Consider the following 13,224-nt stretch of genomic DNA (forward strand, 5'->3'; position numbering starts at 1 on the left):
GGCTCCACAGGTGTAGATTGGGCTATGCTGTCTTTAAATTTAGATTCTCGCCCCATGCTAAAACTAAATATTTAAGGACATGAATTTAATGGGCTACTAGATACAGGTGCAGACCTTAGCATCATCTCTCATCAAGAATGGCCAAAACATTGACCATTACAACAAGCCACTCAAACGCTTCGAGGCCTAGGAGTGGCGACTAATCCCCATAGAAGTGCAATGGTATTAGATTGGAAGGATCCTGAAAGATGTGAAGGAACTATACAGCCATATGTATTGGATCATCTTCCTATAAATTTATGGGGACGAGATGTCCTAGATCAATTAGGACTAACATTAACAAATAACATCAACCAAAATGCACCTACTATTAGGGCTAGACAAGGTTTTAGGAAAGGAAAAAGATTAGGAGAAAAAGGACAAAGCATAGTGGCGCCAATACAAATAGATCAAGAAATAAATAGACATGGATTAGGTTTTCAGAAGGGGTCACTGAGACAATAAAAGTTACTTGGAAATCAGAAAGACCAGTATGGGTTTCGCCCCTGACTAAAGAAAAGATACAAGCAGCCCGTGACCTGGTCAAACAACAATTAGCAGAGGGACATATACAACCTTCCGTATCTCCCCATAATACTCCCATTTTTGTCATAAAAAAGAAATCTGGTAAATGGAGATTATTGCAAGATTTAAGAGCCATTAATAATGAGATGGTTATTATGGGACCTGCTCAATCAGGGATTCCTCAATTGTCTGCTTTGCCAAAAACCTGGTATGTTTTAGCTATAGATATTAAAGATTGTTTTTTTTTTTCCAATCCCAATTCATCCTGAGGATAATCCACGTTTTGCATTTACTATCCCTGCACTGAATCATGAAGGTCCTGATCAGAGATATGAATGGAAAGTACTCCCTCAAGGGATGGCTAACAGCCCAACTATGTGTCAAATTTATGTTAACAAAGCAATCCAGCCACTTAGAAATCAAAATCCTGAACTACAAATATTTCACTATATGGATGATGTACTATTAGCACAAAGATAAAAACACATTGCTGGAATGTTATGCCACACTTACAAACTTATTAAAAAATTATAATCTAGAGATAGCAATAGATAAAGTACAATTAAATCTTCCAATTAATTATTTAGGAGTTCTATTATCCTCAACCATGGTCTGTCCACCAAAAATTCAAATACGGAGTAGATCAACTCAAATCAGTTAACGACTTTCAAAAGTTATTAGGAGACATAAATTGGATAAGGCCTTATCTAGGCATACCAATAGGGAGAGTTGGGACCTTTATTTGATATCCTAAAAGGTCCATCAGATCCAAATTCACCCTGAATGTTAACATCTGATACAAGAAAGGCATTAAAAATCATTGAAACATATATGGAAAATATGCATTTGGATAGAACTGATATAAGTTTGCCTTTATTATTTATTGTACTACCAACAAAAAATATTCCTACAGGAGTATTTTGGCAAGAAGGTCCATTATTGTGGATACATTTATCTTATTCTCCTAACACTATTCTTACTAGGTATCCTGAGGCTGTAGGACAATTAATACTCTAAGGAATAAAAGCAGCAAAGGGAGTGTTTGGGATTTCTCCCAATAAAATTATTACTCCATATACTATGATGATTCATAATTGATGAGTTAGCTAATGAGTTAAATACTTGGGCAATAATCATGTGTAAATCTAATGTTTCATTTGATAATCACTTACCATCTAATCCTTTATTGTCTTTTTGGTCATTGCATCCTGTAATTTTTCCAAAAATGACAAGAAAAACACCTATCATGAATGCTCCAAATATACGCACTGATGGGTCAAATAATGGTACAGCAGCAGTAGATACCCCTGATCAAACTTTTACATTTTTAGTACCCAAACAATCAGCTTCAAAAGGTAGAGCTTAAGGCAGTATTACAGGCTTTTGTGATGTTTAAAGATTCTGTATTTAATTTATTTTCTGATAGTCAGTATATAGTTAATGCTATAGTATCCCTTGAAGATGCTGGTAGGATTTCCCCTTCCTCTACTGTTTTCTCTTTGTTTTCCACTATACAAAGTCTAATCTGGGACAGAAAAGATCCATTCTTTATAGGACATATCAGGGCACATACAGGATTGCCTGGAGCCCTTAGTTTGGGCAATGATTTAGCAGATAAAACTACACATGACATACATATTTTCTCTACACTAGAAGAAGCTAAGAATTTTCATAAAAGGTTCCATGTCAATGCTAATACTTTACAAAAGCGTTTTAAAATAACTAAGGAACAAGCCAGACAAATAATAAAATAATGTCAAAATTGTGTGACCTTTTTACCACAAGTTAATCTTGGAGTCAATCCTAGAGGGCTGATACCTAACCATATTTGGCAAATGGACGTCACACACTTGCCAGAATTTGGAAAATTAAGATATTTGCATGTTACAGTTGATACTTCTTCCGGATTTTTGATGGGCTCCCTTCATGCCGGAGAAAAAACTAAAGATGTTATAGCTCATTGCTTACAAAATTTTGCCACTGTGGGCGTTCCTAAACAGTTAAAAACCAATAATGGTCCTGGTTATACTTCTACCTCTTTTAAGCAATTTTGCTCATCATTTGGCATTACTCATATAACAGGAATCCCATACAATCCACAGGGACAAGGCATAGTTGAAAGAGCTCATCAAACTATTAAAATGTACTTATTAAAGAAAAAAGAGGGAATTGGGAAGGGGTGTATATTCCCCAAAGATAAACTTAAAATAACCCTTTTTACTCTAAACTTTTTAAATTTGGATTCATCAGGATTTAGTGCTGTGGAAAGGCATATGAGTCCAAAAAATGTACATAAGCCTAAAGTACTTTGGAAGGATATTCTAACAGGACAATGGAAAGGTCCTGACCCAGTGATTGTCTGGAGTCGGGGGTCTGTTTGTGTGTTTCCACAGGGAGAACAGCGCTGATTTGGATTCCAGAGAGACTAACCAAAGCGATTTCTACAGACCAAAAAGAAGATGATTTGACTCAAATCCATAACAGCTGATATCCAGAGCTCCAGCTTGGCCATTCTTACATCTGCAACAGTGGTTCTCCCACACCTGGAGGCTAATGAATCATGAACACCATTAAAGCCTATTTCTAATGAAGCTTGGGGCTTGCTTGTGGGAATACCTTCAGACCCATTATGCAAGTTACAGGAAAAAGGATGGGATATCCAAAGAAGAGTCAAACCCAGGTAGTAACCAGGATGCTTTTTTCAATACCTATTTTATCATTGCCTTTTCCCACATCATGAAGTTTTATTTTATTTTTTGAGCTCATACAGACCTAGGTTAATGTTTTTCTGATCAGTTCTATTTTTTGACTGTGGAGTTTTTAAACATTGCAATGGAGATTTCACCTGTGAAAAGCTACAAGGCCTTTACTATTGTCTTATGTGTTGTATGTTATGTGTGCACACTTGTGTTTTGTGTTGTATGTCTGTGTGTGCGTATGTCCATAGATCATATATGAGGAGCGCTCATGAAAAAATGGATCCAAATTTTTTTTATTATTCATGTGATTTAAATGGTTTAATTTAAATTGGGTAAACAGCTGTTGAGGATTGTTTTAATATGTGAACAAATAAGGAGGTTAACAGATCTTTTTGTTTACTTTCACCTTTCCTTTTCATTATATTTAATAGTTCTCTTCAGAATAATGTAAATTGTTCAGAAAATTGTTTTCTTAGTACCTGTTGGAATGTTATATATATATATATATATATATATATATATATATATATATATTTTAGCCATCATTGCCAGAATTCCTATCTTCATCCCAGTGCCGGTAAAGACAAAGATAAAACCAAACTACAGCTTCTGTGATAGCTATCACAGTAAACTGTATAAACTGATGCATCAGTGAATAATAACTCAACAAGTAATGCTCAATCAAGGAGTCGATTTACTATGGGAGGAAATGGACATATTGATAGATTCCTCTGCTTTGAACTGCTTGCAGAACTTGTCTGAACTATGTATCACTTGTATGCATTGTGAACTATCTGTTGGTGCAGGGAATTGTGGTAGTGCTGGGGTATCTTTGCTGATGGTGTCACCGGTGGTACAATTTTTCAAAGGAGCCCTCAATTGGCTTAGTGTCGTGGCATTTTGCATCCTCCTCCCTTCTACTAGTGATGGTCTAAAATTTGGGGCCAACAGAGGTGAGGCAAAGAACCTCACCCCTCCACTGGCACCAAGGCAAAATTTGGGGGCCAACAGAGGTGAGGCAAAGAACCTCACCCCCCCCACACACACTGGTACAAAGACCTCTCCACAGGTGTGGCTGTATGCTGGACCAGTAGTCAGTGATGGGTATGATCCAATTGCAATGGTACCAACCTAAGACAGGAGGCTGACGCCTTGAGGTCAGCTCATCCGTTGACGGGTAAGGACCATATGTAGTATTGGATAACCTAAGGCAGGCACGGTCCCTACGCCACATGCTTGGTGTTTAATTAAACAGAACGGGGGAGATGCTGAGAGCCACAGCTGAGTCGGAATGGCCCCTGGCATTTTACCAGAAGTAGTGGTCGTGAGGCGAGCCATTAAGATGATGCTGGATTGATTCAATTGTATTTTAGACTTTTACTGTCCACCTCAGGCGCCCGCTACTTTGGAGTTCTGGCGAGGATTGCCTGGGGAGTTCGCGTTGGTTGGGGAAGTTCCGGGAGAGGGAGTTCCGGCTGGTGTGTGGTGTGACCTGGAGAAGGCCGCGTGGGTGGCGTTCGGGGGAGTTCGGAAATAAAGTTTGTTCCTGCTTGAGTGGCTCGTGATGTGCCCAGCCAGGCTGCATCAGTAGACCATGCTGAAGACAGAATCTCAGAGGTGGAAGACAACGTTCAGATACCATCATAGGGAGTGAGTAATAGTGACCAGAACATATAAGAACTCTGGGACAACGTTAGGAGGCCAAATATAAGAGTCCTTGGGATTGAGGAAGGCTGTGAAATGCATGGCTAACAACGTCATGGAGAACCCAATCTTCAGAGAAATAATAACACAACGTTCTAAACCTTCAGAATGAGATGGATAAATCTAGATAAGGGAAGCATTTAGAACTGAAATAGACAGGATTTAAAAAGGATCTCTTCACAGTGCTGGGGACATGGCTGAGTGGTAGAGCACTTGCCTGGCACGCGTAAGGCACAGGATTCAATTCTCAGCACCACATATAAATAAATAAAGATCCTTTGACAACTGAAAAAAACTTTTTTAGAAAAGGGCCTCTTCACTACACATAATTAAAATGCCTAAACATATAGAACAAGGAGAACTTTAAAAGCCTCAAGAGAAAAACACCAGGTCACATTTAGAGGAAAGCCAATTAGAACTACTTCTGATATCTCAGCACAAACTAGAATCCAGGAGGGCTTGAATTAAGCATATGAGAAGGAGGGCCAAATAAAACATTAGAAAGAAATCAAATGAGAGGGATTAATAAATATCCCCATTGAGTGTAAATGGTCTCAACCCTCCAGTTAAAAGACACAGGCTGGCAGGATGGATTAAAACCAGGCGGCCAGTTTCCGGCTGGAAGTGAAGGATGAACTCTGACGTGCCGTGAAAACAGAGCCCCAGACAAGCCTACGTTGTCTACATGTGTCCAGCAAAGCAGAATCCAAGCCACAATTAACCAGAAGAGAAAAGGAAGGTCACTTCATCCTGGTTAAGTGAACAATCCAACAGGAAGGGGTAACGGCAATAAATACTCATGCCCCCAACGGTGTATCTACATAAAGCAGACAGCTTGGAATCCAAGTCCCAGGGAGCCACCCTACGATAATACGGCGCCCTCTCACCAACACAGAGGTGACCCAGACACAAACTCAGTAAAGACTCTTTGGACCTTTAAAGTTTTATGGGTCGGTCGGATGTGGTGGTGCATGTTGTACTCCCAGCAACACGGAGGCTGAGGCAGAAGGATTGTGAGTTGGAGGTCAGCCTCAGCAAATTCATGAGGTCTTAAGGCAACTTAGTGAGACCCAGTCTCAAAATACAAAATAAAAAGGGGTACAGATGTAGCTCAGTGGTAACATGCCCCTGGATTAAATCCCCAGTGTGTGTGTGTGTGTGTGTGTGTGTGTGTGTGTGACTTAACAGACATCTATAGAATACTTCATCTAACGATAGCTAAATTCACTTTCTTCTCAGATGCTCACGGAATCTTCTCCAACTCTTAGCAAATACAAAAAAATGATAAAATTCCTTTCATCTCATCTCAACAAAATGAAACAAAATTAGAAATGAACATAAAAACCCTATAGAAACTACATAAACACACGGAGAGTGAGCAACACACTTTTGAATGATGAGTGTGTGCTAGAAGAGATCAGGGGAGAAATTTAAAAATTCTTAGACACAAATAAGACTAGTGATACAATGCACCACGAAGGCAGTTCTAAGAGGAGTGTCTAGACCTACGAGCACCTACATAAGAAAATCAGAAAGATCCCAAATGAACAACAGAATGATGCTTCTCAAGGCCCTACAAAAATAAGAACCAACCAATTCTAAAACCCGTAGAAGGGATACTCAAGATCAGCAGCAATGTTAATGAAATCCAGAATAAAACACAATACAAAGGTGCAATGAAACACCGGCCTTTCGTCAAACTGACCAAAGGAGGAGAGAGAATACCCAAATTCACAGAATTAAGAGATAAGAGGAGAAATCATATAATCACAGAAATCCAGAGGGTCACTGGGGACTGTTTTGAAAAGTTACACTCAAATAAATTGGAAGTCCTAGAAGGAATGGGTCTATTTGTAGATACACACAAGCTGCCAAACGGAATCAGGAGAACATAGAACAGCAACCGAAACAGACCAATAACCACAGTGAGACAGAAGAGTAATAAAAAGCCTTCCTACAGGAAAAGCCCAGGACCAGAGGGAGTCTCAGCTAATTCTTGCACCTTTAAAGAAGAACCAATACCAATGCTCCTCAAATTGTCCACTAACTAGGAGGGAATGGACACTCCAAATCCACTCTGCGAAGCCAGAATCAACTCCTACCAAAACCAGGTAAGGACCCTTCAGATAAAGAGAGCTACAGACCAATATCCCTGATGAACATAGAGGCAAAAAAACCCTTAACATTAGCAAATCGTATTCAAGAAAATGTTAAGAAATTGTACATCACAACAAAGTTGATTTTATTCCAGGGATGCAAGGATGACTGTTAGCAAGTCAATCAATGCAGCTCATTACATAAATATAATTAAGGATGAAATCACACAGCCATCCCAGTGGGTGAAAGCTAGCCTTCAACAAGACCCAGCACCCGTTCATGATAAAAACACTAAGGAGATGGGGGTAGAAGTCATCCAGACATCACAAAGGTCTATACGAGAAACCCAAGCACATCGTAGTGCACGGGGAGGTCTGGAGCAGGGGAAGGTGTCCACACTCATCACCCCGTCCCACGGAGCACTGGAGACTCTAGCCAGAACAAGCAGGAGAAGGAGATTAAATGGGAAAACAGGGGAGGAGGAAAGAAGATTCTCACTGTTGCCGATGACGTGACCCTATACTGAGAAGACTCCACCAACAGACTCTAAAGCTAATAAGCAGACGCGGCAAAGCAGCAGGTCACAGATCAGCATACAGAAGCCAACGGCTTCCCTGTCTACCACAACGACTGCTGGACAGACACCAGGGTACAGCCCAATTCATAGCAGTCTCAAAAAAATAAACCCCCACACCTAGGAGTACCTCTACCCAAGGAGATGAAAGACACCCACAGTGAAAGCTACAGAACTCTGAAGAAAGAGACGGAGGAGGGCCAGGAAGGTGGGAGACGCCCGCGTCCGTGGAGAGGAGAATCAACCTGCTAACGTGGCCACGGCACCCAAGCAACACAGACCCAAAGCAGTCCCCAACAAAATACAGATGACCTTCTTCACAAACTAGAAAAAACAGTCCTAAAATTAGTTTGAAGGATAAAAGAAAGACCCAGAATAGCCAAAGCATTCCTGAGACAAAAAAGCAATGTGGAGGCCTCACCCTGACTACGTGTCGGAGCTACAGCAACCAACCTGCATGGCACTGGCTTCAAACCAGACCCAGACCAACGGCACAGAACGGCAGACAGAGACGGCCCACATCTACTGACCCTGGACAAAGGGGCCAAGAAGACGCCTTGGAGAAAAGACGGCCTTTTAACAAATGGCGCTGGGACAGCTGGTTATGCTTGTATAGGAGAACGAAATTAGACCCTTATCCCTCACCCTGCACAAAAAATCCACAAAATGATCAAAGACCTCGGAATTAGACCAGAAACTGTGCGATTCCTAGGAGAAAATGGAGATCAACACTGCAGCATGAAGGCCAGGAAAGGACTTTCTCAGAAGGACCCTAGAGCTGAGGAAATAAGGCCCAGAGTGAATAAACGGAAGGGCATTGAATTAAAAAGCCCCGCACAGAGAAGGAGACGGTTAACAACATCAAGAGAGGACCCTCAGGACGGGAGAGAACCCCCGTAGCTACTCGTCTGACAGACGATGAGTATCCAGAATAGGAAAGAACTCCAACACTTTACCCCAAAAAACCAGATAGTCCAATTAGTACTTGGGCAATGAACCCAACAGACCTTTCTCAAAAGAAGAGATACAAATGGCCCACAAACACATGAAAAAATCTTCAAGACCATTAGCAATTAGGGACATGCAGATCAGAACCACACTGAGATTTCATCTCCACCCGTCAGCATGGCGGCCGCCAAAAATACACTAATAAGGGATGCTGGAGAGGATGTGGAACCCTTGTCCACGTTGGTGGGACTGTGCATTAGCACAGCCACTGTGGAACCGGTGCGGAGGGTCCTCAAAAGGCCAGGCCTGGCACCACCACGTGACCCAGCCACCCCCTCCTCAGTAATTACCCTAAGAATCAAAGTCGGCGTGCCCCAGTGACACAGGCACACCATGTTGACAGCAGCCAGGCTGTGCCACCAGCCAGGGGCCCATCAGTGGACGAATGGATAAAGAAAAAGTGGTTTTTACACAACGGAGTTTCTTTTTTAATTTTTATCGTTATTATTATTTTGTGGTTATAGATGGAGAGAAAGCCTTTATTTCATTTGTTCCTCTTGGTGTGAGGATGGAAGCCAGCGCCTCACGTGAGCTAGGCAGTCACTCGCCTCTGAGCCACACCCCAGGCCCCACAATGGACTTCTATTCAGCCATAAAGAAGCTTGAAATCACGCCTTCTGCAGAAAAGTGGACGAACTGAGAGCATTATATCAAGCAAAAGAAGCCAAACTCGGAAGGTCAGGGGTCAATGTCTTCCCTCCTCTGTGGAAGCAAGAGAGGAAAAAGGAAAAGAAAGGCTGTGGAGTCGTCCCATGATGTCATGGAAAGGGTCCAGGGAAGGAGGGGAAGTGCCGGGGAGGGACCCGGGCCCAAGCGCACTGCTACGAGGTGCGCCACCAGGAGGGTGGCAGAGATGTGGGAGAAGGGAAGAGGTCACCAGCACAGTCAGGAAATGCCCTCGGGCGGACGGAGAGGGCCACAGCTGGTCAACACCACGGGACGCAGCGCGCTGGCTCAGAGCCACACAAGGTCTCGAGTCCACACTCCAACCCAGCACCTCCCGGACCAGCAACCAGAAGCTCAGCCAAATCCAGCAGGAAGCAGTGAGGCCAGGGAGGAGAATCAGGGAAACCGAGAAGGCCTTTGAGTAAAAAGCCAACAAAACCGGCAAGCTCTTGGCTACCGTCACCAAGAAAAGTAGAGAAACTTAAAAACCAGAAATGCAAAAGGAAATAGTAGGACCATCGCCGCGGTCGTGGAGAGAACTGTAGGGGACACAACAGAGGGGTGACCAGGAAACAGACAGGCTCCCCGCCCGTGCGGCCGACCACAGCTCACCAGGAAGAAACCCAGAACCTCGCTAGGCCACGGGTGGAGAGATGCAGAGCCACAGGCACTCCTGCAGAGAGCAGCTCAGGGCCACTCGGCCTCGCTGCAGAATCCCACCAACACTCCAGCACCAACCCTCCCGGAATTCTTCCCAGAAATTTAAGAGGAAGAATCCCGTCCAAGCTCATCCTACGAGGCCAGCATTACCCTGGAATCACAGCCAGATGAGGACGCTACAGGAAAGCAAACCAAGATCAGTATTTCTGATGAATGTTAATAAAAAACCCTCAACAGAACACTACAAATGAGTGCCACGGCACGCTGCGATCCCAGGCCACCAGCGGGGCGCTGGCTTGGGAATGCACGGCAGTTCACCAGGCGACACGCATCCGTGCTGCTGACGGCATCAGCAGAATGAGGTGCAGCACCACTCGTCCTCTGGAGTGGGGCAGGATGAGCGCTGGCAGATCTGACCCCTCCCGTGACAGACACAGGAGTGGAAGGGTGGCATCTCAGCCTGGTGAGGCCACCTGTGAAAATCCCACTCAGTGTGAACTGGACCCAAGCACCAAGTCCAGCACCAAGGCAAGGATGCCCATGGGTGAGTGACCTTGAAGAGGGCCATGCACACACCTGTAATTCCAGCAGCTCAGGAGGCTGAGGCAGGAGGACTGCAAGTTCAAACCAGCCTCAGCAGCTCAGTGAGGCACCAAGCAACTCAGCGAGACCCTGTCTCTGATAAAATACAGAATGGGATACCAAAGCCAGCTAAGAATAAAACCCAACAAAACCGTTAGCCAGTCTTGGTGAGAGAGGTTCTGATTCTAAACTATTCATTCATCATTGTTATCAATGTTAACATAATAATAATATCAGTGACCCATTCTTCACCAACTAAAATGGCACAAACTCTCCCTAAAACAAACTTCACTGGGTATAATGAAGCCTTTCCAGAACAAAAAGTAAAGAGGGTGACGCTGCCACCAACCAGGGAAAGGAGCTGGGGGGACACAGGACGATGGAGACCAGCCATGAGGTGCTCTGCGCACCACAGGGCCCGAGAGCAGGCTCACGGGAGCAGGACGCGAGGTGGACGGCCCTGTCTCTCAGCAGGACCTCTGCCTCCCCACTGGTGAGAGCAGCGTGGACCAAACCTGACTCCCACTTGCAATGTGCAGGAACGGCTCAAGGCCTGGCAGGAGGGGCAAGGGGGCGACCACTGGGTGCAGTGCAACCTCCCGGCCAAGCACTGACTCCAGGCACTGGCAAGTGCCTCAGAGAGGCTGGGCGTCGGGGGTCCACGACGGGGTGGGCGTCGGGGTGTCCGCGACGGGGTGGGCGTCGGGGGGTCCGCGACGGGGTGGGCGTCGGGGGGTCCGCGACGGGGTGGGCGTCGGGGGGGTCCGCGACGGGGTGGGCGTCGGGGGGGTCCGCGACGGGGTGGGCGTCGGGGGGTCCGCGACGGGGTGGCCGTCGGGGGGTCCGCGACGGGGTGGCCGTCCGGGGGGGTCCGCGACGGGGTGGCCGTCCGGGGGGGTCCGCGACGGGGTGGCCGTCCGGGGGGGTCCGCGACGGGGTGGCCGTCCGGGGGGGTCCGCGACGGGGTGGGCGTCGGGGTGTCCGCGACGGGGTGGGCGTCGGGGTGTCCGCGACGGGGTGGGCGTCGGGGGGGTCCGCGACGGGGTGGGCGTCGGGGGGGGGTCCGCGACGGGGTGGGCGTCGGGGGGGGGTCCGCGACGGGGTGGGCGTCGGGGGGGGGTCCGCGACGGGGTGGGCGTCGGGGGGTCCGTGATGGGGTGGGCGTCGGGGGGACCAGGATGGGCCAGGTGTAGGGATAGTAAGGTCTGTAGGTGGAGCAGTGGAAGGACACCCACGTGTCCCACCCACATGTCCCCCTGGAGCACCTGGGGGTGACTGTGGGCAGTGACTGGCAGGTGAGGAGCAGAGCTCAGCTGCTCCACCTCTGCATTCCAGGCAGACGGGCACACCCATGACCATGTGCAGGCAGGCAGCTGAGGCTGCGCTGGGTAAGGCTGAGCCGGGGGTTCAGGGGGGACAGGTCTTTTCTCCCTGACACCAGGTTTTCAGGTTAGGGATCTTGCACTGTGAAGTCTGCAGATGTTCCACATCCCATCATCTGACACCCGCCACACACTGGCCCAGGCACTGCAGACGACAGACTCCACCCGCCACACTCCGGCAGGACAGACCCAGTGTAGGACTAACCCAGCCCCAGGAACTTGGGGATCCCCGCCCCATTCAAGAACATCACAGACGAGGAGTGTGTGGTCCTCCCGTGGGTCAGCGTGAAGACAGGCTGCCCAGCTGCTGTGTGGCCTGCCCCTCCCAGAACCGGGCACTACAGGCTCATCACCCGGGTGCCCGTGTGCGCCCTAATCGCATGTGGGCTCTGAGAGCTTCGGGACGGGCACTGAGCCTTGGCGCCACAGATGACCTGCACGCAGCTAAGAGACCAGGTGGCTCCCGGTCCATCCACTAGGGCGGCCAGCTCTAGGCTGGGGGCTCTGGGCTCAGAACGCTGCCTGTGGCCGGTGTGTGGATGTCAGCCACCCTCAGGTCCAGTGAGGGGTCCAAGCACCAGGGCTGTCCCCCTGCGCTGAGGTCCCGTGCCTCCCTCGGGAGAGGGCGGTTCAAGGTGTCACCTGCAGTGCACTCAACACAGCCTCTGCCTGGGCATCCAGTGTGAGGCGGGAGGGGCAGAGCATCCCGGCTGAGGCAGCCCTGTCCCTCCAGCTGGCCCTGGAAAGCTGCAGTCCTCCAGAGGGCCTGGGAGCACCCACAGGGGACCCAGGAAGGTGGTGGGCGGGAAGGCCTGGCGTGTGCGGCAGGTGGCCTGCAGCCCTGGCAGCCTTACCGTGCTATCTTGTCGCTGCAGGACATGGTCAGCAGCCTCTCCCCCTGCAGCACCCCATCCCACGTCTGGATGCTGGCGTTTGACCGCACTGGGATCGTCCCCTCGCCAGACTCAATTTTTGTCCGCAGCTGTCCCCTCGCTTTGCGGTTTGGATGTCGATCTGAGGGTTCTGAGAGAGAAAGCAAGTTCAAAGGTCAGGGTGGAGCACCAGGCCGTGGCACGTCCAGGTCTGAAGTACCTACACACATGCAGCACGCTCATGCCACCTACACAGGACACGCATGCAGCTCAGGTTTACAGAAAGGACTCAAGAAGGGGCCTCCGTGGGGCCGGCAAGGAGCCTTCCATTCCCACTGAGACAATTTCCATCAAGATAATGGTGGGAGAGAAGAGGAGGACGCCCCAGGGCTGCTGACTCGGCCAGGGGCATTTGC

General features: G+C 47.6%; 1 protein-coding gene across 7 annotated transcripts in view; it reads right to left on the reverse strand.

Moving 5' to 3' along the window:
• Window positions 1-13,224, reverse strand: part of Adarb1 (adenosine deaminase RNA specific B1) — a 117,752-nt gene that overhangs the window by 23,537 nt on the left and 80,991 nt on the right. For all 7 annotated transcript variants that reach the window (XM_076867699.1, XM_077110371.1, XM_076867696.1 and 4 more), the window contains one exon: window positions 12,791-12,959. In XM_076867699.1, the coding sequence (XP_076723814.1) occupies window positions 12,791-12,959 (169 nt within the window). The remainder of the gene's footprint in view (window positions 1-12,790; window positions 12,960-13,224) is intronic.

The sequence above is a fragment of the Callospermophilus lateralis genome, chromosome 10 (genome assembly GCF_048772815.1).
Source record: "Callospermophilus lateralis isolate mCalLat2 chromosome 10, mCalLat2.hap1, whole genome shotgun sequence".
Lineage (NCBI taxonomy): Eukaryota > Metazoa > Chordata > Mammalia > Rodentia > Sciuridae > Callospermophilus > Callospermophilus lateralis.